This window comes from Sciurus carolinensis, chromosome 10 (assembly GCF_902686445.1).
Source record: "Sciurus carolinensis chromosome 10, mSciCar1.2, whole genome shotgun sequence".
In the NCBI taxonomy this organism is placed as follows: Eukaryota; Metazoa; Chordata; class Mammalia; order Rodentia; family Sciuridae; genus Sciurus; species Sciurus carolinensis.
Window position 1 is genome coordinate 129,192,273 of NC_062222.1, and position 24,909 is coordinate 129,217,181.

At 38.9% G+C, this 24,909-nt stretch overlaps 1 protein-coding gene across 3 annotated transcripts in view; it reads left to right on the forward strand.

Annotated features, from left to right (window-relative positions):
* The window catches only part of Tapt1 (transmembrane anterior posterior transformation 1), a 54,633-nt gene that overhangs the window by 13,897 nt on the left and 15,827 nt on the right, over nucleotides 1-24,909 (forward strand). For 2 of the 3 annotated variants that reach the window (XM_047566318.1, XM_047566320.1), the window contains 5 exons: nucleotides 5,202-5,320; nucleotides 15,372-15,534; nucleotides 17,439-17,574; nucleotides 19,290-19,387; nucleotides 19,560-19,629. In XM_047566318.1, the coding sequence (XP_047422274.1) occupies nucleotides 5,202-5,320; nucleotides 15,372-15,534; nucleotides 17,439-17,574; nucleotides 19,290-19,387; nucleotides 19,560-19,629 (586 nt within the window). Of the gene's footprint in view, nucleotides 1-5,201; nucleotides 5,321-15,371; nucleotides 15,535-17,438; nucleotides 17,575-19,289; nucleotides 19,388-19,559; nucleotides 19,630-24,205; nucleotides 24,320-24,909 lie in introns of all 3 variants that reach the window. The other variant, XR_007110492.1, reaches the window with a different exon arrangement.

The window sequence follows — 24,909 nt, forward strand, 5'->3', positions numbered from 1 at the left end:
ACAAATCAAAAAATCAGTTGATTTAATTTCCTCTTATGAAATCCGTCCTGTTAAATGTCTGCAGATGTAGATTGTGATTAGTAGGAAGTCATTTATTAAGACTCCTTAGTTTCCCGTGGTTACGGAGGTCTAGGTAGCCTTGCCTATCATGAAAGAGCCTGACTCAGTTCTTTTGTTGCTGTCTTCTAGAGTGTAGCCCTCCTAGGGACTTGGATTTTTTTAATTCAGGTGAATAAAAATGACTCTGTGATAGGAATGTCCTTGAATCTGCAGTGATTGCTTTCAAAGTCAGTGATTTGTCAGCGTCCTTACTGACAGCCCATTCGTCTGACATTCTTCTAATAATGCATCCCTACCCTGGGTTCCCTGAAGGCATCTGGAGCAGAAGATAAAACTTTGAGCTCCTTAGCAATTAACCAAAGATCATTTCATGCCTCTTACATGATAATTAAAGTTCTAGCCTCACAGCCCATAACACTCACACTGCACCTTGCATGCTTTCCTCTGCCTGGAGTTCTGGTCCTCTCTGCTGTGCCTGGCAGAGTCGGTGCCCGTCTTGTCTCCTCTGAGGGATGCCTTTCCCGGCTCCTGCTCCTCCTGCACGTTCCCTGGTGTCCCCATACTCCACCCACAACAGACAGACTGCACAGACCTGGTCTCTCACCTGGTTTCCAGAGCACAGTGACTGCTGCTTTCACTGGCACTTATTACACAGCTTTTGATCCCTGGGGAAGGTCTTTCCTAAATCCTTTATCCCCAGTGCAGGACTGAGCGAGAATGGTCTTGACCCTGTGACGCAGACCAGACTTTATAAAGAGCGAGACTAGGGGCAGGACGGGGTGTCTCTTGCTCTGTCTGTGGGACTCTTCACTCCTCTCACCACACCCAGACCTGTGATCCACAGTCAGGGTGGTGACAGTCGTGGGAGAGATGGCATTGAGAATATCCAGAAGATGGTCCATGTCTCCGAAGAGACGTGTTGTGGATTCCAAAACCATTTTGCTGCTTAATTTTAGTCATAATGTTTTCTTTGTCTTGAAATTTCAAATACTATTAAAAGGAGACAGGAGATTTTTCAAAAGGGAAAATCACGATTAAATAAAAAAAGTTCATTTCCCATAGGGAGAGACTGGCATTTTTGTTTATTTCTTTTTCAAGTGTGTAAGAGTGATAGTAGTCTATTCAAAATAAATGTGGCGTGAACATGATGTAGAAATTTTCACAAACGTGATATTGTGCTGACCTGTGAATCACAGAAGCACTTCCATTTTGTCATTTTCTCAACATTGAAGATCAGCTGTTAAAAACTTACGTGAAAACTTTTAAAAATATGTATTAAGTGTACCTTTTTTCCTCACATCCTTGCCAACATTTCTTCTTGCTTGTATTCTTGATAATTGCCATTCTGACTGGAGTGAGATGAAATCTCAGTGTAGTTTTAATTTGCATTTCTCTTAAGTTATACTACATGTACATATAATATGTCAAAATACATTCTACTATCATGTATAACTAATTAAGTAGAATTTTGAAAAATGTATTGAAATGGCAAATCTAGCTGTGAGTTCGAGCCTGGACAGCTGAGTGACAGGTGTCCATATAACAGTAGTGCTTCCGTTCTCTACAGCCTGGCGCCCTGGCCCTGGCAGTGCTGCTCGAGAACTCGGGCTGTCTGCCCTGAGAGTGGAGGTGAAGGGTGGCTGAGGCCTGTGTGCCGGTAGACTGCAGCCCAGCAGCGCAGAGGCTTCTGAAGTCTGCCAGGCTAGGCCTCCCGCACAGAGGCCCCTGAATGTTTCTGTCCTTTGGTTGTTTTCACTTACAGGAATAGCAAGAATCACCTCATTCATCACCAGACAATTATGTTGAAATAATTATTTTTTCATATACATTTTGGTAAATCTCTGCTGAGAATGGATTTTAAGAGATTTTTAAATTGAGTGCCTGTGATTCGTTAGCTCAATTCTTTTAATTCACTTTTGTACAAAGAATGTACCACAGTGTTCCAGCTCCCTGCCCTCTGCAAAGCTCCCTGAGCCAACTTGAGTCGCCTCCACTGCTGTGATAGCCCCTCAGGCAGGGAACTAAATCTTAACCTGCTTCTTTTTGGGGGACCTGATTTTCAGACTGGGTTACCACCTTTTTGGGTCATGAATTTTAAAAAGGAAGTAGGAAACATCAATCTATATTTCTTAGAATAAGAATATTTTTGTGAAGCATTTTTTTTGATATTTTGAGTGTATATATGAATCTGTACATAGTGAATTGCAGTATAAGATGCGTTTCTGTTGGGGTTGTTTTCAAAAGTTGAATCCTTTCCTTTGGGCAGTAAGTTCCTTCGTAGGACTTTTGACCTTCTTAAAGTAGTGAATATGTATTTTATTCAACTTTCAGTCTGCCTGATCAGAGCTGTACAATAAATGTTAGGTGAAGAGAGGAGTAGAAGGACAAATCAAAGAACGAGGCAGCCCTAGGAAGGTTTTCACAGAAGGTATGTGTAGCATTTTGTCTTCCATCCCTGAGATAGGGTGTGTTTCTACCCCAGGATGCAAAAAAAGGAAAAGCCCAGAATTCCAGCTTGTAATTTCTTCTTGGAGTGTTTTCGTTATGCTTTGTTTCTTTGGGGTATTTTTGGTTTTTTGCTTCTTGTTAGACATGCTGATTCAGAGAAGACATACTCATTATAAGGCCTTCCCCATAAAGGTGAGGGACGGGTGAAATCAGCACAGCCTTCTACCTGGTAGCTGAGGTGAGGCTGCACAGCTCACCTGGAGAACTGCGGAATGGGAGGAGAGGGAGGGACCGCCACTCACGGGGCCTGGGATTTGAGGCGGCGTATTCCAAAATCATTGTATGTCTTGCATTTCAGCGACAATGTTGTATTTATTTTGAAGTTTCAAGTGGCATTTAAAGGAGAGCAGGAGACATTTGTGCTTCTCAAAAGGGAAGCAGAGACATATGGCACTGATTTCATTAGCTTACAGTTACACCCTGTATTTTTAAGGGGAATTTTCTTTAGCAATTACTTAAGAATGCCAGAATACTTTACGGTTATTTGGTCTGAATAAAAAGGAAATAGTAGTTACGTGTTTTATCACGATGCCATACAGATTACTTGAAGGTATGGAAGTGCACATTGTTATTGTTGATATATTCTCAAAGCTTTTAATTCTTAATAACAAAGCTAGCTTCAAACCTAAATATGTGAAATCATTATACCCTTTGTAAATTTGACTTAAATTTCCATTATTCCTGCATTTTTTCTGACACCAAGCGTTGGGCAAGACCCTTATAGCAGGAGAAATGGAAAGGCCTCTGCCCTGCTCGGTCTGCTTCAGAGAGGGCTCCGGCCTGGGGGCAGGCAGCAAGCTTGAGCCGGTTCTGTCTCCCTTGCATGTCCTGGGGCGCCTTCAGAGCTCCAGGTGTGTTGGTCAGGGGTGATAATGACCTCAGGAGTGTTAGAGGATTAAGCAGTGAGCACCTGCCACCACCCGGAACACCTGTGGTGCCGGGCACCTCCCATGCACGGAGGGTTGGCTTCCTGGGTCTCCGTGTGTTATGAGAGAAGCTCGCACAGACACCAACCTGCACAGTGCAGCTTCACGTCCTTCATGGATGAATGTTTTCAGAATTATATTTCATTTGCTCTTTTAGGAAATTTTTACCTAAAATTTAAAAGAGTGCTATTTCCTAAGAATGTGTAACGTCAGAACAACAGGTGCTGAAGTTGCAGCACGCTTCCGTTTCACCAGACCCTGAAAGGCTGGTACTCCTTCCTGTCATTGTTCCACGTCCGTGAGTGACTTCTTCAGGTTGAACCACTAGTGTCCTGCACCTCCGTGTGAGTTGTGTGGTGCTCGGGACTCCGGGTGGTCCAGTTGCAGGGCCGGCCCATGTGGGCAGACTTGCCCACCCAGGGCTTACACAGCTGTTTTAAATGTGGAAGGGTGGTCCCCTGACTCGTGCCCTGTGTTGACCGTAGATGATGCCAATTCAGATTCCTCTAAGCCAGCGAAAGGTGACGGTACCTTAACATCTGAGGAAAGTGTCACCCTTCCTCAACCCTGTGTGTGCTCCTGTCTGTGCCTTGTGCCCTAGGAGGTCCCCTCCCTGTGCCCTGTCTCCGCTGCCAGTCTGGCCTCCTTTGTGACACATGCCCTCCTCAGCTGGGGGGGCACATGCTCACGTCTCCTCAGATGTTGCTTCAGAGTCTCCTCTTCCGCGGAGCTTTTCTCAGTCTCCCCACATTGGTTTGACCATCAACTGCCCTATGCTCAGCATGCTAGGTTTGTCCTCATGGCTATTAGCACCATGCAGATCTACGAGGTGACTCTGGGACAGGGTTCCTGAAGGCAGAAGCCACCTCCTGGCCTCCTGCTGTCCTGTGCCCACCAGGCTGCACACATTACTAGGCCCATGTTGGCAGCTAGTGGGCTTTGGCCCAGCGAGAGCTCGTGGAGACCGCCACCTGCTCCCTTTCCCATATGCTGTGTCCTCCTGCACACACACCACAGGGCCTTCTGGGAATGCAGGTTCTGGCAGTTTCTACCTTGGGTGCTGTGCCAGGCAGTCTACCTGCAGCCTGGGAAAGGCTTTTTGGTGGCAGGGGAAGAATAAATAAAGACCACTGCTCAGGCTTGTGCACCTCTCCATTGTGTGTAAATCAGGAACAGATGCAAAACAGGGACTCCGCTGGACAGTCACCCATCAGGGAGGGAGGATTGCTAAAAACCACAGTCTGTGGCATGTGACTTGTTGGGTTAGCATTGTGCTTTCATTGTTGTCCGTGATGAGTCTAAATTGTTGAAAAGAGAACAAAAACTTAGGATCTTATTCAGCCTAACAAGTTTATTGTTATAAACACATGAACTGATGATTGACTTAAACACAATTTCACGTACGCTGAAAGCGCCATCAGATGTGGCATAGCCGTGGCCGGGGCGACTTGTCTTCTGAGTGAGTGACTTCTTGTAGATGGTAAACCAAAAACTCTGGAAGGAGAAATACAAACCTTACTTCAAAAGAGTACTATCATTAAAATGTAGTACCTGTGCCCAAGTGGGGCTATTAATTTCCTATATCCTGAGCTAAGTTTTAAGAAATTTCCCAGCAAGTTTAGAAATTTTCCAGTTATTTGAAGTCCTTACCTGTAGTTGTTTGAAGAATATTTGACTTATTTTCCCTTCTCTCCTTTTAAAATGCAGCTCATGATTTTTGGCATCTTCCTGTGCCTGGACGCGTTTCTGTATGTGTTCACTCTGCTTCCTTTGAGAGTTTTCCTGGCCCTGTTCAGACTCCTCACTCTGCCTTGCTATGGCTTAAGGTAAGCTTAAGATCATTCACTATTTTAAGTGGCTAAATTGTTTCATTATTTTTACTACTTATAGGGTTTTTAGAATATGGATAATTCGTGTTTTTATCATATCTTAGCCCTTAATGCATAAATTGTTTATCTTTTGAATGTGTATTATATAATGTTTATATAATATTATACATTTTATATGCATTTTTTTTTCCCAGAAACAAAACTTTACTGTAACTAATAAAATAACATTAATGCAAGAGGCTGTGTGAGAGCCCAGAATTAAGAATTAAAGACTTGCCTCTGCCTTTCTTTTCTCAAAGTCCCTGGGCCTGTTGGGTGTCCTTTGTGAAAGAGACCTGGGTTCTGGGCTAGGGAGGTAGCAGGCAGGTGATTCCAGAATCTTCTAAGGAGCTCTTACTGTAGGGTTCGTCCTCCCATTCATTTCAGAATCACTGTGGTAGTGTCCTGTAGAGCCTTAGTTATTGATTACAGGGTAGACTCCCCCTGATTTGTGACAACAGAAAAACTCATGCAGGCTACTGCCCTCCTGGGAAGGGTCAGACAGCCCGACCCAACATTAATCAGCTGGTTAGTTGTGGTAAACACCTGACTTCTCTAAGCCTGTTCTCTCATTACTAAAAAAGGGATATTGAAAGCTCAGAATCTTTCCCACAAAGACTGGGAGATGTAAAGAGGCCCTAGCATAACACCTGGTTCATAAGAGACAGAACACATACCAACTTCTCTCCCTCTCTTCTCTTCCAAATCAGAGTAGGGTAAGAGTGTTGAACCTGTGTGAAGCTTAGTGCTTTATTGGTGTTAAGGTTGGAAGGAGTTGGGATTTTGCAGTTTTTTTCTTCGTGTAGTTATGGCAACATGCCTCCACTCCGTGTAGTTACTCTTCATTAGCATTATTATTTTAGCATAGTTTCTGAGTTACATCTCTAATATGCATCACTTTTCTAAATGCATTTCATTATGAAAAAAGTTTTTAAAAAGATTGCTAAAATGGACAATAATTTGTGAAACAATTTACTATAGTGACTCTTTGTATATATAATGTGTTATTAATGAAATAGATTATTAATCCTGGAAATTGAGTAATAAAAGTATTTGTCCATATACAGAATCATATATATATTTTTTAAAAACTAAGATCTCTAAAATCTTTAAAGTAGAAAACAAACATAAACTTAACATTTAGTAACACATAGTTCCTTTAAAAAGTGAGAGTTTTGATAGGAAAATTCTTTCATTGTAAATAGGAATGATTTACTGATCATACTGTGACAAGATTAAAAGTTATTCTTTGAGATACTGCATGGACTAAAAACAGTTCTAAGATTTCAGCTTGTGATTTTTGTGTGTATGATACTTTACATACTCATCTTTCTGACTTTCCAGAATAATAGTGAATGATACATATTTTATTAATCATAAGTTATTCAGATGGGAGGATCATCTTAGGAATGTAACTATTAGCTTTAAGATATTTCAAGTAGACCTTTCAAATAGATTTCAGATACCTTGAGAATTTTTGAGAAGGCCTTGTTCTTATGAGCATACTTTTTCAAGACAATTGTGGCATGGTGCTTTTATAATAACAAAACCTCACCTCAGTTCATTGTTTTATTACTGTTTTGAGCTCAATAAAATATGACATTTTACTCACCTTGTCAGAAGGCGAGAACAAAATCTAGCAAAACTTTGCTAAATATAAATCTTCACCTGTAGCTGCTTAAAGAGAATAGATAACCTGGAAATTTGGATATAGTCAGATTAAACTGCCTGACATAAAAAAAACTAATACCTGGGGATTTTCACATCTACGTTGTGAACTAGATGATCTCTTCACTATCCTGATGGACAGGGTCGGGCAGTTCGTGTTCCGCCACCTTCTTGTGAAGGGCTTTCAGAGACTTAGCATGTCGTAGATGATCATTGGCATGATGGATGAGATGAAGCATGGGAAGAGCTTGTAACCAGCAGACTCCTCCTTCTGGAGCCGGTTCTTTCCTAGGGTCCGTTAGCACACAGATGACACACACGGAGCCACAGTGACTTGCCAGTGTTCCCAAGGGTCTCTTTTGGAGCATTTATTTGAAGTCCCCTCGTGTTCAGTCATCTACTCTGTGCCACACTCAGGCTTATTTCTGTGTGTCCCCTGTCACTTAGGGAAGAAGGGCACTTAAGTAGCACTAGAAAAGTCTTGTTTGTTCTGAATACTAAAAAAGGTATTGCAGGGAATAGGAATCTTAACTCCTCTGCTCCCATTTGTTGAGTGACTGATGCTTCCAAGAGCCAATCTTTTTTTAGTTTAAGATTTTTTTAAGCACATAAAGGTGATTGCTTTTTCATAATAGTTTGAAACACTTTTCAGTCTAAATTAGTTTGAATCCCATTTGTTTTCTGTTTCCAAGGTTTAACAGCAGAAAGGACACTAGAGGGCAGCCTGTTACAGTCTTTATTAAAGATTCCACTGTGCAACTGGGATTAACTAAAAAATTACATTTCATGCTGTTACTAATATTTATATGATATATATAAAACATGAAATTCAGTTAAAATTACATAACAGAATTTCAATAATCTGAACACTCTGTGAGGGTAGGCTAGATGACACAGAATATGAAAATACTGCCCTAAAATCTCAGTGCCTTTAGGAAGCAAAAGGCACTGAGATTGAGTAGTATTAAAATTGAGTAGTATGTACTTAACAGTAATATGTTACAATTTTATCTCTTTGAGCAATTTTGAGAACAATTCTCTGAGCATTATTTTTTTCAATAGCACTAGAAATAAGTTTTTATTTACACAATTAATGTTACTACATTACTAAATATGTGTATGAAAGATAAGAGTAAAAATTAAGAGATAAATAACGATCAGTGTCTGATTTGGACTTAGTTCTCTTAACAATCAAGTATGTGTGAATTATATACATGCCCAGTTTATAACACTAGTGTACATCTGTTATGGGCATATGTACAGGAGAAGTGAATTAATGAGCATTATTTTTAAAAACACAAAACTTACATGGTAATGTGAGAAGTTGTATTAAACAAAGAGATTATTAATATGAAGTCTAAGATTTTCAAATATTTTAGGAGTATAAAAATACATTTTACTTTTACAAAATGATTGTTTAGAAATAGCCAAATTCTGCCTTTTTATAGCTTCCCTTCCAGTGTGCTCTACTTCTGTTAAAGATTATTTGACTTGCCTTGCCTATAGCCATATTATATTCCATCTTTTTCAGCAAGCAAAAAGTGCTCTTTCCTTCAGTCTGACTTTTTTTTTTTTTTTCAAAGGGATAAGAAGAAATTAAAGAAACCAGCCAAGGAGTTGTTTGTATTCTTTTTTTTTCAGCTAATGTTTTCATTTTATCACTCTCATATTTAAGTCTTCTTTCCATAAAAACTCTTCCTAGTCTCTTAGTTCTTTAAAATTATTTTTAAAAAGAGGGGAAAAGTGTATTTGTCAAATTCATCAAAAGATGGTGTGGTAACTAGCTGTCTGCAGCCTATGGTCCTACTTCTGTAATAGAGACACGTGTGCCTTTGCATAGTTGAGATCCTTGCTTCCTCTGCTAGTAGAGTTCTGTCTAGTGTGGCATTTGTGAGAGGCTTTTTTAATCTTTTAATTTAGTCTTTGTATCTATTTCTGCATCTTCTGAAAACTTGGCATGGTTTTAGGCTCTGGCTTTGGTTTTAGTTTATTTTTTGCCAGAGGTCATAACCACATGAGTAGAGCCTCTGCCTTTCCCTGCGGGCCAGGACCGGATGAGCCTGCAGCCCCAGGTGAGTCAGCCTTCATCACAGCGGCTCAGTCACCGTGCGCTCTGCCAGCTTCTGATCCTGTCCAGGTTTGGTTCATCTTGAGCTGTTGACAGGGTAATTACCTTGAGTCTGTAGCTAGCTGGGTGTGTTATTTACAAAGGATGGCCTCTATAAAAAGTTGACTTCTGTCCTCAGTGATCTCAGAAATACTTAGTTGAATCTGTTCCTAGTGAATTAGTGATCTTGGAAGTTTTTTTGTTTCTAGTCGACTTCAAAAAAAAAGAAAAAGAAAAATCCATCTAGATTGTTGAAAAGCAGATTCATTTACATATTTCTTCCCTTTCCTAAATAGGGTACTGTCATTTTAGAAGAAATATTTCAAAAATGTCTTGAATTAAAAATGATCTTTTTAATGATTGAGGATGTGGAAAACAAATAAATTGTGATGAGTTGTGATTCATTATTGTGAGGTGTCTGTTTCTAGGGAGAATGAGAGGAATTGGTTTTTCAGAAAAATAGATTGCTCTGTACTATGCGAATGAGATATCAACTATCATTTTTCAAAATTTACTTGTAGAGGAAATAAAAAATAGCCAACTGTGTAAGTATTTTTAATTTACCTGGTATTTTTGTGGGCCCTGTTTCCTCCTAAAATTTGTAATGTTATTTTGTTCTTCAAATTGTCAGTCACATTTGAGTGGAAAGTCAAAGGAGATTATAGAGGAAATGACAAAATTTGGTGCCAAGAGCTGGTAGTTATTGTTGGAATACTTCGATAGACCATCTTAGTGGTGAGTCAAGTGGATTAAGTAATAAGTGCTGCAGTATTTTCCTTTAACTGTTAGAACAAATAAACAAGCAAATTTTCTGATCCCTTACCCCAGTTTTAGGCATAAACTCTTGTTTGAGGCCTCCATGACTTTTTTTCCCCTTGTTTTAAGAGGCAAGAGTGTCTTCTTTGAGAGTTGACCCCATAGAAAAACTCTTCTTTCCCAGAACAACTGTGAACTTCAAACACTTGAGTTTCTTAATGAATTGGGTTTCCTCCACGTGCCTTACCTCCTTCAGGATAGTTCTGCCCCAAATTAACTTCACACATGCATTATAAATAGGTTTTCTCTTTTCAGGCAAGATTAAGAATTTGGTTCTGGCCTGAGTGATTGGCACCACCAGGAGAGCACACTTAGGGAGCATGGTGCCTCTCTGGGGAGGAAGGACACCTGCTGCTTCCTCTGGCCAGGGCTAATCTGCAGGACTTGCTGGTGGAGAGCAGTGTTTGTTATGCTAGAGTCTTCCTAACCTCGGGTTTTGTTATCCCGTTTCCTCACCATGACGCTCTAAGTAGCGTAGCAACATTACAACCTTCTCTCTTTCTTTCTCTCTCGTAAATCAGACCGAAGGGAGGAGCACTTTCACTTCCTTTATAGGATGGAAGGTGGTGGCACAGGGACTCCTTGTGGTGAGTAAACCCTGATTTTTCCTTCTATACTCTTGGCCAAATTGACATCAGTACAATGAATTATAATTGTGATGCAGAAGTAACAGCATAGGCAAACATAACCATCTGGGCACAGAAACATGCTGCAGAAAGGGGATTCCCTGTCATTTAATAGCATCCTTACTTGGTCTTAAAGCTTTGACCATGTTTGTTAATGAAGAATTTGACCATGATTTCTCTCAACATGAAAATTACCTGTAAATGATCTTAATTGCACATGCTGGTCTAGATTGGACAACTCCACAGTGGATGTCAGACCTTCAGGGCTTCCATGTAAACACTTTGTTTTACGTTACTCCAAATTACTGAATGTAGCTTTATAAAATCCATTATTGTTTTCTAATATAGGCTGAAATTATTTTGAAGTTAAAATAGATGTTAATCATTCAGTGAAAGTGCTAAGTAATTATTTTTCTCGTATATATCAGTCATGCTTGAAAATAACTCAGTTCCCTAGTTAAGGAAAACATCTTGTTCCTAGTACTTTATTCTCATTTACTTTAAAATTATAAAGGGACTTCTCTTTCAAAAATATGAACCATTTTAAATATTTTACATTTTTTATTTTAATAGTGCTTATATTTCTACACTCCTTCAATTCCACAAAATGTTTTAAAATATTAAAAGAGAAAGATCCAATTTATATATTTTATGATGAAATAACTCATGCCGATACCCTGGCCTGTTTCAACAATGATTTAAATGTATAGGATTCTCCCATTTTTCTTGCTCATTTTTTGTTGCTGCCCCTTCCACCCATTACCAGAGCTACTTCGGTAGTAGACTACTAGAGGGAGAGGAACAGCCTGCCCTGGGCCATTTCTCCACATGTAGCTTTGTCCCCATACACCTGTGAGCCCTCCACAACAACTGGAGATGTTTAAAATGGTGAATTCTGCAATATAAAGTAGTAAATTGTAATAATTAGTAAGAGAGCAATGGAAGTATTATAGGAATAAAAGGTAAAATTTAGGAATGTAGAAAATTTTGTTTCTGTAAGGGTAGTTTAGATAGAAATTTTTTCAAGCTTCTGTTGAATGTCTTATTTTGAAAATGTTTTAGGTTCTGGTGAATATCTTATAAATGTTACTTGACTTGGGTAACACACAGCCAAACTCATAAATTAGATGAGTGGGTTTTTACTCTGCCCAACATATTTCACTTAGGATTTTCTGTATTTGCAAAAGGAATTGCCAGTAACTACCATTTTACAGCCATTTATAACAAAAAATTTTAGCCTGCAATATTCAAAGGCCAATGCCAAGTTGATTGGCAAGGCTGTAGGTAAGTTTCTCATAAGATTTGAAATGTTTCCACATAGTCACCTAAAAATATCCTGGCACAGAAGAAACAAACACTGTGATTGGTTCAAGTTGTTGTAACCAGGTAAACTTATTTGTGAGGTCAGTTCTCTTATTAGAGAGGCAATGATGCACGTAGGTATCTATAAGAGGACACCTTAGAAAGTGTTTTATTTTTGCAACTTCCATTTTCCATTAACCAGGACATTTGGGTGAAAACAAAGGGTTCTACTTCTTTTATTCTTCATTTGAATAATATTCCTTAATTTTGAAAATCACAGTTATCTCTATAGCAGCCAGAACAGGGTTAGCAGTGGAAGATTTTGTCCAGTGGGGAGTACCCAGATTGAAGGAGATTGGATGAAAACACCTAGTCCTGGATATTTACCTATATTTTTAGAAATAAAGTGAGAGGTATATCAGTTTTTCCAGGTGGTAAATTATATAGTGTTAAATTTTAGTGAGACACAGAACATGTTGAGTTGTTGGTTCCTATAAGCTTAAAAGTTCTTTTGTAAGAAGTTGTGAATGTGGAGCATGCCTTCTAGAACCAAACTGCCAGGCTTCTGGCCCTGCTCCACCTCAGAGCATCTTATTCACTGTGCAGCCACAGGCACCTGCTCAGCTACCCCTGGCCCCAGGTGTAAAACTGGGATAGTGGTGGTACCGTCCTTACTGGACTCTTGTGAGCACTCAAGGGGGTCTCTGCAGAGTGCCTGCAACAGTGCCTGCCCTGCAGTAACTGAATGGTAGCATAGGTGTTTTTACAGCTTTCTTTTGCCTTCACAGCCTGGTTTAATCCTGGGTAAGATGAAACTAAATTAAAATTGTTTACTCTTAATTTTGAAATTTTAACTTAACTATCTTGGTTCAAAAAGTGTGATGTTACATTATTTTGATATGTATTTCCAATATTTGGTAGATCTAATTTCTACCAATGATCTTAACTGTAATCTTCCTCCGTAGGTGTGCTACCAAATTGTTTCTTTGTTGCAAATATGTTTATAAAGAGATGCAATTGGGCATATACCAAAGGAGACTTATCTCTAAGTATAGTTTTCTACTTTAGTTAGTAATCAAAATCATTTTGGTAAATCAGTGCAATTTAAATAATATTAGCCTACATTTAGTTCCCATCATTTTAATTCATAAAATATCACCTGTAGTCCTTAAGTCCAAAGGGCCTACACTTGGTGCCACGTGCTGTTCAGCATGTGCTGAGCTGCGCACACTTCACAGGAGGTGCAGCAACACAGGCGCTTCTGAGGACGTCTGGGGCCCCGTCTGCACTGACACCTCTCAGTTCGTCTCCCGGCCATCAGGTGGAGATGGCCACTCGTGGGCCAGGGGCTTGAGAGCGTTCACAATGTCTCTTCCTCTCAGCGTTTGAACTAGAAGTGTGTTTACTGTGAACAGAAATAGAACTCTCTTTCTTGGTCTTGTGTGGGTAGAGGCAGGAAATTCCTTGAGTTGTCAGGTAACCCTTGGCAGAGATCTGTGCTCTGGACTGGGTGTGTGGGACATGGGAGATGAGGGTCACTTGGGGTTCCATGAGACAACAAGGGTTGGAATCTGTGTGGGAGGAAGAGGGACAACACTGGGGAAAAGAAGGGGTGTGACCGATGTAATGACAGGGGCTGGTTCAGCATCCTCGATGTGCTTTTGCCCAGGGCCCCGACTTTGACTGCCCAGAACATCTCACTGGGTTTCTCCTGCCTGTTTCAAGACATGTGATCTGACTTAAACACATTCCGACCCTTCTCTTATTTAGGCTCATTGGAATGTCTTCCCAGCCACTTGTAACCCATCTTGGAATTGCCTCTCTTCAGGACTTGCAGGATCCCATATTCTGTCTGTAAACAGATCAGCCAAGGTCGTTCTTAACTTCAGTTCACATGGTAGAAAACAGTGAGGTTCTGTGACAGCTGCTCACAGAATTGGCACGCATCGTCATGGTCTTGTGAAGCAGTATTCCAGGTGATAGTTTGGAAGACTTAAAGATTCCTCGCCAACTCTTAAGAAAGCCCCTAGTGTGGAGGTGGACAACAGTTAGGAAAGAGCTCCAGAGTGCAGGTAGCCAAGGCATAAGCAGGCCATTCAGAGGCTAGAGGCTGATCAGCAGATGAGCTCACCCTGGTATTGTTGCTTGGAATGTTGCCAAGATTGGAAAGAAGAGGCTTTGCAGCTCCTTTTTATTGAGTGTGCTTCACAACAAAAGGCCAATACAGGAGACCAAGCATCTTCCTTCTTGAGGAATCCATCTTTAGTAGACATGGAGAAAGCATCTTTCCAACCCACGTCACAGGAGTTCTATATCCAATGAAAGAAATCCTGAATCTCTTTTTTTTTTTCTAATTTATGTTTTGTTCTGTCTTATTGTTTCCTTTCACGTTATGTTTGTTAGGTTTAGATTTTCACACTCTGATCTCATAATTAAGAAATGATTCTTCTCAATTATGAAAAGTTTCATAATTTTAATTCATATCACAAAGAACTTCCATAGTATAAGCGGTGTCCTATACACTAGTAACAAAAAGAATTCACAGGCAAGGTAAATAACCATTTATTTATTTATTTATGTATGTATGTATGTATGTATGTATGTTTATGTGGTGCTAAGGATCAAACCCAGGACCTCACATGTGCTAGGCAAGTGCTCTACCACTGAGTTATAACCCCAACCCCTTTATAAAGGATGTTGAGTCTCCTACTGGGAGAAATTAACTTTGAAACTACACTGGATACTGTTTTTCACCCACAAGATTGGCAGATTCAGAAGCCTGTCACACACCGTTGGATGCACAGTGACTGCAGAATTCCTGCTCATGTGGCCAGCAGAAGAGTAAATGGGCACTCCACAGAAGGCATGTCGACTGATCCTACCAAAATGTCAAATGAATGTAACCCCATACTCCAGTTTCAAGAATGAATTTAGCTATATTGCCATTTATGAGACATGACATGTACATTGTGCCATAGTTTGTAGTGAAAGGACTGGACACCTGTCAGGGGGTGTTTAAGTAAGTGGTGGTACATCTGCTTGGGAGATGCTGTACTGCCGTGAACGTTTGAGTTCCTTGTGAACCAAGATGGAAAAACCTGTTATGCTTCTGAATGAAAAATGCAAGGTGCAGACCGGTGTGCACAGAATGCTGACATCGTTGAGAGGGCTGGCCCAGCAGGAAAGGGCTTCAACAGGAGGTGGAAAGCTACGGTTGCTTTAAGGCTCTCTGTCCGCAGAAACCTGCCCTGTGTTCACTTGTGAAGACTCCTGACTTCTCATTGTAGTTCTGGCTTATCATCTTCTTATTCTGTAGACAAAAATTCATACTGTCAAGTATTCATTTCGTATGACTTTCCTTGTGAGCTTAAAGTTCTTAAGATCAGCCTAATTCTCATTATTACCTTTGCTAGTATATGACCAGTAAATTGTGTATTTTGAGAACACATAAAGTAAGACTCATATTTTCATTTCTTCTTGTATGTTTCAGAGATAGACGTTTGCTTCAGCCTGCCCAGGTGTGTGACATTTTGAAGGGTGTCATTTTGGTCATCTGTTATTTCATGATGCACTATGTCGACTACTCTATGATGTACCACCTGATAAGGGGGCAGTCTGTCATCAAGCTCTACATCATCTACAACATGCTCGAGGTAAGCGCTCTCGTGACCCTGCAGGGCCAGTCTAGCCCCCCTGCCTGCACATGCGTGGCCAGTGCACATGACTCGAGTCTCCCAGTGTAGAAGGTACCTGAGAGTCGAGAACGCTTTTCTAGCAACTCTAGTGAAGGTGTTTCTGGCCTTTAATATGTCACTTGGGGCTCTGTTAAGTATGATTCTGCTTTGGCAGAACTGGGGTGGGCCTGGAGAATCTGTGCATCTAATGAGGTGGTGCTTGGGCTGCTGGTTCTGGGACACACTTAGGGTAGCAGGCCTGTGTGTGATGTGTCCTCCAGCATGGAGGGGAACTACTGCTGGGCGTTTCTGAGTCGGTACCTTTAGAGAATGTACACTGCCAAAAGCCAGGGAGTTTATTCTGCAAATTCATTGGAAATCCATGTTGTGTTTTTCACTAGAACTTTTTTTTAAAGACTATGAAATAAATGCTATGATTATATGTATGTCTGCTATAATAGATTTGCATTTTAAATTACTTAGAAATTTTTACATAAATTTTCCCAATTTCTCTAAAAACTTCATATAATATAAAATATTTCACTTTAAACAAACAGCACAAAGTAAAACCCTATATTTGTAACAAAAAAAATTTAAGTTACAAATTCACTTTACAAAAAATTACTATTTTATAAACAGAATCTTAATCAGTTTTATTTTAAATAGAAAGCTATACTAGGTTATACACTAATTTTGAAATCGGATCCATGAATTGCTGATTAAAATGGCTTAAATAGTTAACTTTGTAACTGCCTGATGATGTGGCTTAAGCATAGCAGGTGAAAGCCCAGGCTCTAGGTCTAGAGACAAACTCCCTCTGATGGAGTCCTGATGCTTTCTCTTATTACCTGGTTATCCTGGGCTTGGTAACTGGTTTCTAGTTATCTACAATCATCCATTTTTCACCAGTAGAGTAGAGATACTAGGGCAGTTATGGGCTAAATGAGACAATGCAAAGAGCTTAGCACAGTGCCAGGCATGTGGTGACAGCGCCCTGATGAGTCGCTGTCAGCAAGTGCTTCCAGCTGCACAGGCTGTGTGCTGCGCACTGCACTAGGCCTCACAGACCCGGGGAGCGAGCCTGTGCTCACGGAGCTTATGCTCTGTGGGTGGGAGAGAGCCCGTGAGGAAGGAGATGTGAGAACATCATGAAGACTGATGAGAAGGACCACCGTAATGTGCGGAGACTATGGGCCACGAGAGGACGGGGCATTCTGGGAAGGGCCTCTCAGAAGGTAGCAGTTGGCCGACTCCCAGGTAGTGCGTTGCCCCCCTTCCCCCTTCTCATGTGTCTTTGTGTTACACCAAGTTCAAGAAGAGCAATACCCCAAATGTCTTTAGGAAATAAATCTGCAAATTTTAAATTCCTTACAATAAATTTCAAGCAAAATACAGCTGCATTGTATACAAATATTAGGTGTGCGTAGAGTGAGTCAACTGATATTTGTCCTTAAATTTAAGTTTGCGGGGCTGGGGAGATAGCTCAGTCAGTAGAGTGCTTGCCTTGCAAGCACAAGGCCCTGGATTTGATCCCCAGCACTCAAAAAAAAAAAAAATCAAGTTTGCATGCTGAGTTTAAAGTGCTAAAACCAGAGGCACCATGATCTTGATGTTCCTGTCCACTTTCATTATTGCCACTATGTAAGACTTCTTATAACGAACAGCAAACTGGAGACAAAGTCTAATTCAAATTCTGCAAATATTTGAGTACTTACTGTGTGCCAGAGAATAAAGAAATATGAATGAATAAGTAACCAAAGATCCCTGTTCTTTACTTTCTAGTACTAGGATTTAAAAAATCAGGTCTCTAATATTCAAGTTGCATCTGAATTGTACCATGTTTGGAGTACTGTGAAAAAGTGTCTTTTGCCATTTCTCTGTAGGTCGCTGACCGCCTGTTTTCATCATTCGGACAAGATATCCTAGATGCCCTCTACTGGACAGCAACAGAGCCCAAAGAGAGAAAGAGAGCCCACATTGGGGTGATCCCTCATTTTTTCATGGCTGTTCTCTATGTCTGTATCCTTTTAGATTTGCTGAAAATTCCAGAAGTCAGCACATATTCTACCTTTTTATTGCTATTTACAGATTTAAAGATGTATATGTGTATTCAGGAAATTAAGGTGAAATATCTGTCTCCTTTTGAGAAACTGGTTTAATAGAAATTGGAAATGAGTTTAAAGAGTGTCATGTTTACATGACCCTTTGAACTTCTGGAAATTATTCTAGTCATACTATAACTGAACCCAGGCGTGCTATGCCACTGAGCCACATTGAGCCAACCCTTTTTATTTTTTATTTTGAGAAAGCGTCTTGCCAAGTTGCTAAGGCTGACTTCTAACTCGCCATCGTTCTGCTCCAGCCCCGAGTCATAGGGATGGCAGGTGTGCACCACTGTTACCTAGCTGTTGGTATTATCTTTTAAGTCCGTGAATTCTTTTTTTTTTTTTTTTTTTTAATTTTGTATTTATTCCTTTTAGGTATACATGACAGTAGAATGTATTTTGACATATCATACATACATGGAGTATAACTTCCCATTGATGTGGAATTAACTGGTCACATATTCATATATAAACATAGGAAAGTTATGTCCCGTTCATTCTACTATCATTCCCATCCTCCATCCCTTCCTTCCCCAAGACATCCCCCCCCAGTCGAAACATCTGAACTTCCACTCCTCCCTCCCCTCTCTCCTACCTACTGTGAGTCAGCATCAGAACATTTGGCCTCTAGTTTTTTGGGACTGGCTTATTTCACTTAGCATGATAGTCTCGAGTTCCATCTATTTACCTGCAAATGCCATAATTTCATTCTTCTTTATGGCTGAGTGATATTTCATTATGTATATGTACTGCCTGTGAATTCTTTATTACAATTTGTGTGCTTGTGTGTGTGTGTGTGTGTGTTTGTACTAGTTTAAAATCTGTGTGCATGTACTCACAGGTATATTCACACACCGAGCATGCCTACTCTTGAGGTCCTTGTGGAGTCAGGACTCACACACAATCTTACTGTCTCTGAAAAAGTGGCACTTTGAAGAAATTGGGTTCATATTTGGGAAGTTAAGGGCTAAATGGAAAGATACCTAAGGGCTAAGTGGAAAGATACCTTTGAGGGCAGAAACTTGTTCCAGTTTTAGTGGAGTAAAGCAGTTACCATTTTAGATTATACATTAGCTGTTCCATATGAAATATAAATATAATTCTGAATGACATATGAAAAAGCATCTTAATTTTCAGACATTTCTTGTCATCGTAACTCTCCATGTCACCTAAAGAACCAAAGAAGACAGTCACCTCCAGACCATCTTTTATCTCATTCTTTTTCTTTTTAAATTCAAATTATCTTAATTCAGAATATATATTCCTAAGTCTCTTCTTTCAGTATTTACAATAATTTATTCCATTTATTTACCAAACTATTTTGAAGGTGTGTTTCATAGGCACTGTGCCGTGTTCTAGGGATTCCCCGTTCTTGGGGGCTGGGATCTAAGTAAATGAATGCACAGAGGTTCCTTTCTGCTGGTTTGACTCACTTCATGTGGATTACATTCCTTTTCTCCTGTCAAATTTATATCAGTGGTAACTGACAGGGAAATTATGAAGACAATAAAATACAATATTTGGTTTAGAAAGTATGGTCATTTCTCCATTTTTCTCTTTCAAAATTTTTAGTGTTATCTATCAATAATATGAAATCAAATTTTAGTTTTTTCCTTGACTTTCCATTAGTTTTGCATGCGATTCTCATAATGGTTCAGGCAACAACACTCAATGTAGCTTTTAACTCACACAACAAGTCCCTGCTTACTATCATGATGTCTAATAATGTAAGTATGAGGTTCTACTTTACATTGGGGTTTATACGGTACTGCAGAGGTGATACTGTAGAAGAAATGAAGTTCTTTGTTCTGTATAATATTCTCCAGAAAGTTTTTATATATAGCAAGTCAATTTTTAAAACTAGGACAATGATAAAGATATTTCTGTTTTCCATTTCAGTTTGTTGAAATTAAAGGAAGTGTTTTCAAGAAGTTTGAAAAGAACAATCTCTTTCAAATGTCAAATAGTGGTATGTACAATTAGATTCTACTTGCAGCTCTAATTAAAATTGATTCAAAGTGGTTGATTGCCATAAATATAACTGCTGAATAACATTTTAATTAAAAAAAATACTTTGAACTACTAGTACTGACACATTTGGATAAAGGTTAAACATTTTTAACCCTACCTACTTCTAAAAGTTAATTCAGTGTGGTTTATTGCCATAAAACATTAGAACGTTATCAACAGAAGAGAATATAGGAGAATATATTCACAATCTTTGTGTAAACAAACATTTTTAGAGAATGCACAAGAAGCACTAACCATAAGAAGAAATAAATTGGACTTCAAATACTTATACTCAATTAAAAAGTTAAGAAAAAATTCCAAGTATTGTGGCACACACCTGTAATTCCAGTGACTTAGAAGCTGAAACAGGAGGATCATAAGTTCAAGGCCAGTCACGGCAATTTAGCAAGGCACTGTCTTAAAATCAGAAAAAACAAAGGACTGGGGATGTGGCTCAGTGGTAAAGTACCTAGTTCAACCTCAGTACCTGGAAAAAAAAGAAAATCCAAAGGCAAGCCACACTATTGAAAGATTGATATGTATATAGCAAACAGTATTTTTGTTTCCTGAACATATTACAAATTCAACTAATCAGTTATGAAAAAATAATTTTAAAAAGGGCAAAAGACTAAAACAGACATTTTATAAAAGATGTATGAATGACCAATAAGCCATGAAAAGGTGCTTATTAACATTGTTGGGGAAAACATCACCAGAGAAATGCAAAGGAAAGCCATTAGAGACTTTGCAGAACCAAAACCCTGTGTCCTGACAGTGCCAGAAGTTAGTGAGGATAGGAATTCAGCTGACACACTCAGGCAATGATGGTGTGGATGTAAAAACTACAGCTGCTCTGGAAAACTTCTGGCAGTTTCTTTCTTAAAACAGTTAAACGGCAATGCTGTAATTCAGCATTGAAAATTATTATGGCAACTTTATTCAGAGTAGCAGAAACCAAATGTCTATCAATAAGAAAATAAACCCCAGAGTACTACTCAGCAATGAAAGAAAAAATATGAACTGCTTATACATCCTATCATGTACATCTCAGAAGCATTATGTTCAGCAAAAAAAAAGCCAGATACATACACAAAAAGGACATACTGTTGGATTTCATTTATATGAGGCTTATGACCAGATACCAGTTAGTTCATGATAGAAGTGAGTGTCCGCCAACTGGGGACAGGTACCCATGGGGAGGAGTCCAAGGGAACTTTCTGGGTGAGATAACTCTCTGCATATTTATTAGGAGATTGACAACACAGATGAAGCATTTTCCAGAACTCAGTGCATTACACTCTATGTAATTTGCTTCTATATTTGACAAGGAGAATAATAACATATGAAGATAATAAAGCAAAAAAAAAATGTTTAGCATTGTAGGAGAAAATCAGGCAAGGAATCAAAAGAACAAATGGAATAGTAACAAGTCTTGATGATCCTGTGGGGCCACAGAGAGCCTTAGCTCAGAGCTCTGAGAGCAGTGGTGCATCTCTACTCCTGTTTCTTTCCTTTCACGTGTGTGGGGTCAAGTGCTGTGAATCTGAATGAACTGGGAGTCTCAAGCAAGGCATTTTGTGGTCAGCTTTAATAGCTTGTAGTTAACCTTAGGACATATTGATGGAACTGTAAGAATTTTATTTGTTGCAGAAATCATCTTTTTATTAATTTATATCAATACCCTACTTTGAGTATGTGCCCTTTATAGAGCTTGACACTAGATGTAGATTTTTGTAAGTTCTAAGTTTTCAGTCATCATATATTGGGGCTTTGAAATTATAAGGAAATTGTGAGTGATTTTTAAGTCCATTTACCAACATTTGAGGTCATTACTATCTCTTCTCTCTTTCGCAAACAGGTTCCCCAAATTACAGCCTTTTAGCACAGAAATTATGAATTTGATATTCAGTTTTTAAAATTTTTGAAAAAATGGGCATGTTGATCAGGTGAGCATATGAGCTCAGAAGAAATTCAGGAGTTTATTAATTAAAATGGTTAGTAATTAACACCAAAAAAGTTTTACTTTTTATTATTAAGTAAAATACTTCATGTTATAATGCAAAATGGTCTACATTGTATCTTTTCATTTTTTATAAGAAATTAACTTTATGCTAAGGTAATTTTAAAACCCCAAAAATCTGTCCTAAGCAATCTTGCTCATATTGCAGTGTTCAGTATTAAAGGGAAAGATGAGGAGTCACCTAGAGTCACCCTTTGCAACTCTTGCCCCTGCACTCTGTCATGGCCACACCACAAGATGTGCACAGCACTATTTCTTTGTGTGTGCATTTTCCTGTGAATTTTTTCTTCCTGAGAAGTTGAGCTACCAAATATGTAGTATAAGGTTCTGTCCTTCATGCTGGGTTAATGTGGCAGACTTTGGAAGTTTTAGAGTAACTTTATTCCTCTAGCACTTGCTGACCATATGTTTTCTTTATAGGAATTGCCTGAGGACAAGTGAAATCAAGTTTAGTTAATAAAACCAAACTTTTAATAGTTGATCCTTTTTTTCACTTCATTTGAAGCACCAGCTGAATGTGGGACTTAGGGCTTTCCAATTTGAAAGCCTAAAATGAAAAATTTTGCCCGTTGATAATGTGAACTGCATTTAGAAAGAGCCTTCAGGAGAGTTAATCCTCTTTAACACAAACCTGGAAGCCTGCCATTAGTTTGAAGGCTCTTGGTGGGATGGGCTGGTCACTCGTTTCCCATTTAGACTGCAGCTCTAAGTGTGTTAATGTGTCTCTGTTGGTGGTACTGTAGCCAGGCAAAAGGAGCTCCCCTAATTAGAATGTCAGAAGTATCTTACAAGGGTTGCTCACCACTGCTTTAAGCTCCTTAGTAAAGGGGAAGAGAAAACATTCCCATTATGGAAGTTGTGATTTTTAATCTATGTAAGTTCAATCCTAATTAAAACCCAACTGTTTTGGAGATGAGATAGGATAATAAATATGTTTTTATTGTGTTGTTCATGTAAGATTTTGTTACAAAAAACCTTTTTTTTTTTTTTAAATTTGAGCTGTGCATTCATAAGGCTCAATGTTAAGTCAAATCTTGGCTTCAGAATATTTATGTAAAACATTTCAGTGTGAAAAAACGAAGTTGGGAGTGTCGGATATGACTTTTAATATTCACAAAGCTTCATTTTCATAGTTAAATTGATAAATTTTTTTTTTTTTCTTTTTTGGTATCAGGGATTGGGCACTCGACCACTGAGCCACATCCCCCGCCCTGTTTTGTATTTTATTTAGAGGCAGGGTCTCGCTGAGTTTTTTAGTGCGTCAGCCTCCCAAACCAATGGGATTATAGGTATGCGCCACCTTGCCCAGCCAAATGAGTTCTTGAAATCAAAATGTATTTATTTATGATGTTAGTTCCCTTTTTAACCTTTGAGTTTAACATTGTTCACATCCTTCATTTTATAAAATTGTGTATATCTACGAGGATTTATCAATTTTATCAGTCACATATTTTGAAATAGTCTGCTTCTCTAAAATCTATTTAAATATCCCCTTAATAACATTAAATGCCTTTTGTCCTTTCATCAGCATGTTCAGAATTGGAATGATTGCATATTTTTAACTCCATGTGTTTTAGAATCAGATATTAATTTAAATGCTGCTCTTGTTTTTGCTTTATTTTATTGGCATTCATAAAATTTCCTTTGGCTATTTCAAATGATGTTCTAAATTTCTCAAGGCAGTTTTTTCCCAGATAATTATGTAATGAGCCATATCCATACAGATCAAAAATAAGTAATTTTCTTAGTTGTTTATGAAAATTAGAAAGGACTTATACACATATGTAGAGACAGCTTTGTGAATAATTGTACAGAATTCTAATTCCAATGTATCTTTGAGAAATTTAATCCCATGAATTAAGATCTAAAATTAACTGTAGTTAAGTAACAGAGAATATATTTTGTGTCACATTTTGATGGCAATTATTCTAGGGCAGACTTTAATTAAATCTGTGTCCCCTTTTAAATCACAAAATAAATTGCACATGTTGATCTAGATCTAGCCAAAACACGTGTACCTGGAAGCCCCACATGCACTTCCATCCATTTGTATCCTGCCTTTCGAGAGCCACATCTGTGCTCTGCACCTTGAGACTCACTGCTCTGAGCTTGCACCCAGAACATGGCATCTCATAAGGAACAGCACGAGTTTCATAAAGAGAACAGCAGTTTGTGCTCACTGGCTTCAAGGCAGTAGAGGTGCAGCCTCAATCCATCTCAAATAAAGAACTGAGCTACTCTGCAGAGGGAGGTCTCAGCAACTTCCTGAAGAGTCTGACAAGTTAGGGAAGACTCAGGTAGTAAAGGCCAGCTCACTTGCAGAGCCCAGAGTTCTGCTGTGGAAGAAAAGAACAGCAATGATAGTCCATGAAATTGGAACTGAACTGCAGAGTGCTCATAGGAGGTACCATAGCTCAATGGTGTGGGTGAGCCCAGTCTTGCTTAAGTGGCAGAATAATTGGAAGTGACAGAGAATGTATGAGAGCTTTTCTGACAGGCTGCTTTGTGTTTCTAGCCACAGCCCCCACCATTACACAGAAACCCACATGGGTATGCACACCTACTGCAGACGGATCAATTTCATCCATCACTCAACTACATAGTATCCTAGAAAATAACAGCTGAAAAGGTGAAATGTGGAAACGAGCATTTGACAGAAATTTAATTATTTGCTTGTATTAAGTTTATTCTAAACAATCATATTTACCATAAATTAGTATGTAGTTACTACTAATTAGGAATTTGTGGTAAATATCATTGTGAAACCTAATCGGTTTGTTCTGTATATACTCTTAAGAAATACTGTTGTGATACCAGCATTCTCTTAGCTCAGGGATTAATCAGGGCAGTACTTATATACTTAGTGTTTGCCAGATTAGTAGTCTGGGACGTGAGGGTTTTATGTTGCTCATATTCTTGTGTTTTATTGCCTGCTTCTTTTTTCCTTTTGTAAAATTAAAACAGTTGTTATAAGTCCCCAGAGATCATTGAAAAAAATTTATGACCAAGTCTGAACAGTTTGCTGGTTTGAATACTCTTTGAATATGTAAAAAACTTGAATTTCTATGTAAGAATTCTATGTAAAAGAATTTTATGTAAAAGAAAGAAATGCTTACCAATGTTGCACCACCTTGCATATATATATAAAATAGTATACAGTCAGCCCTCAATATCTGTGAGTTTTGCACTCTGGGTTTCAGCCAACCACAGATTTGAAAT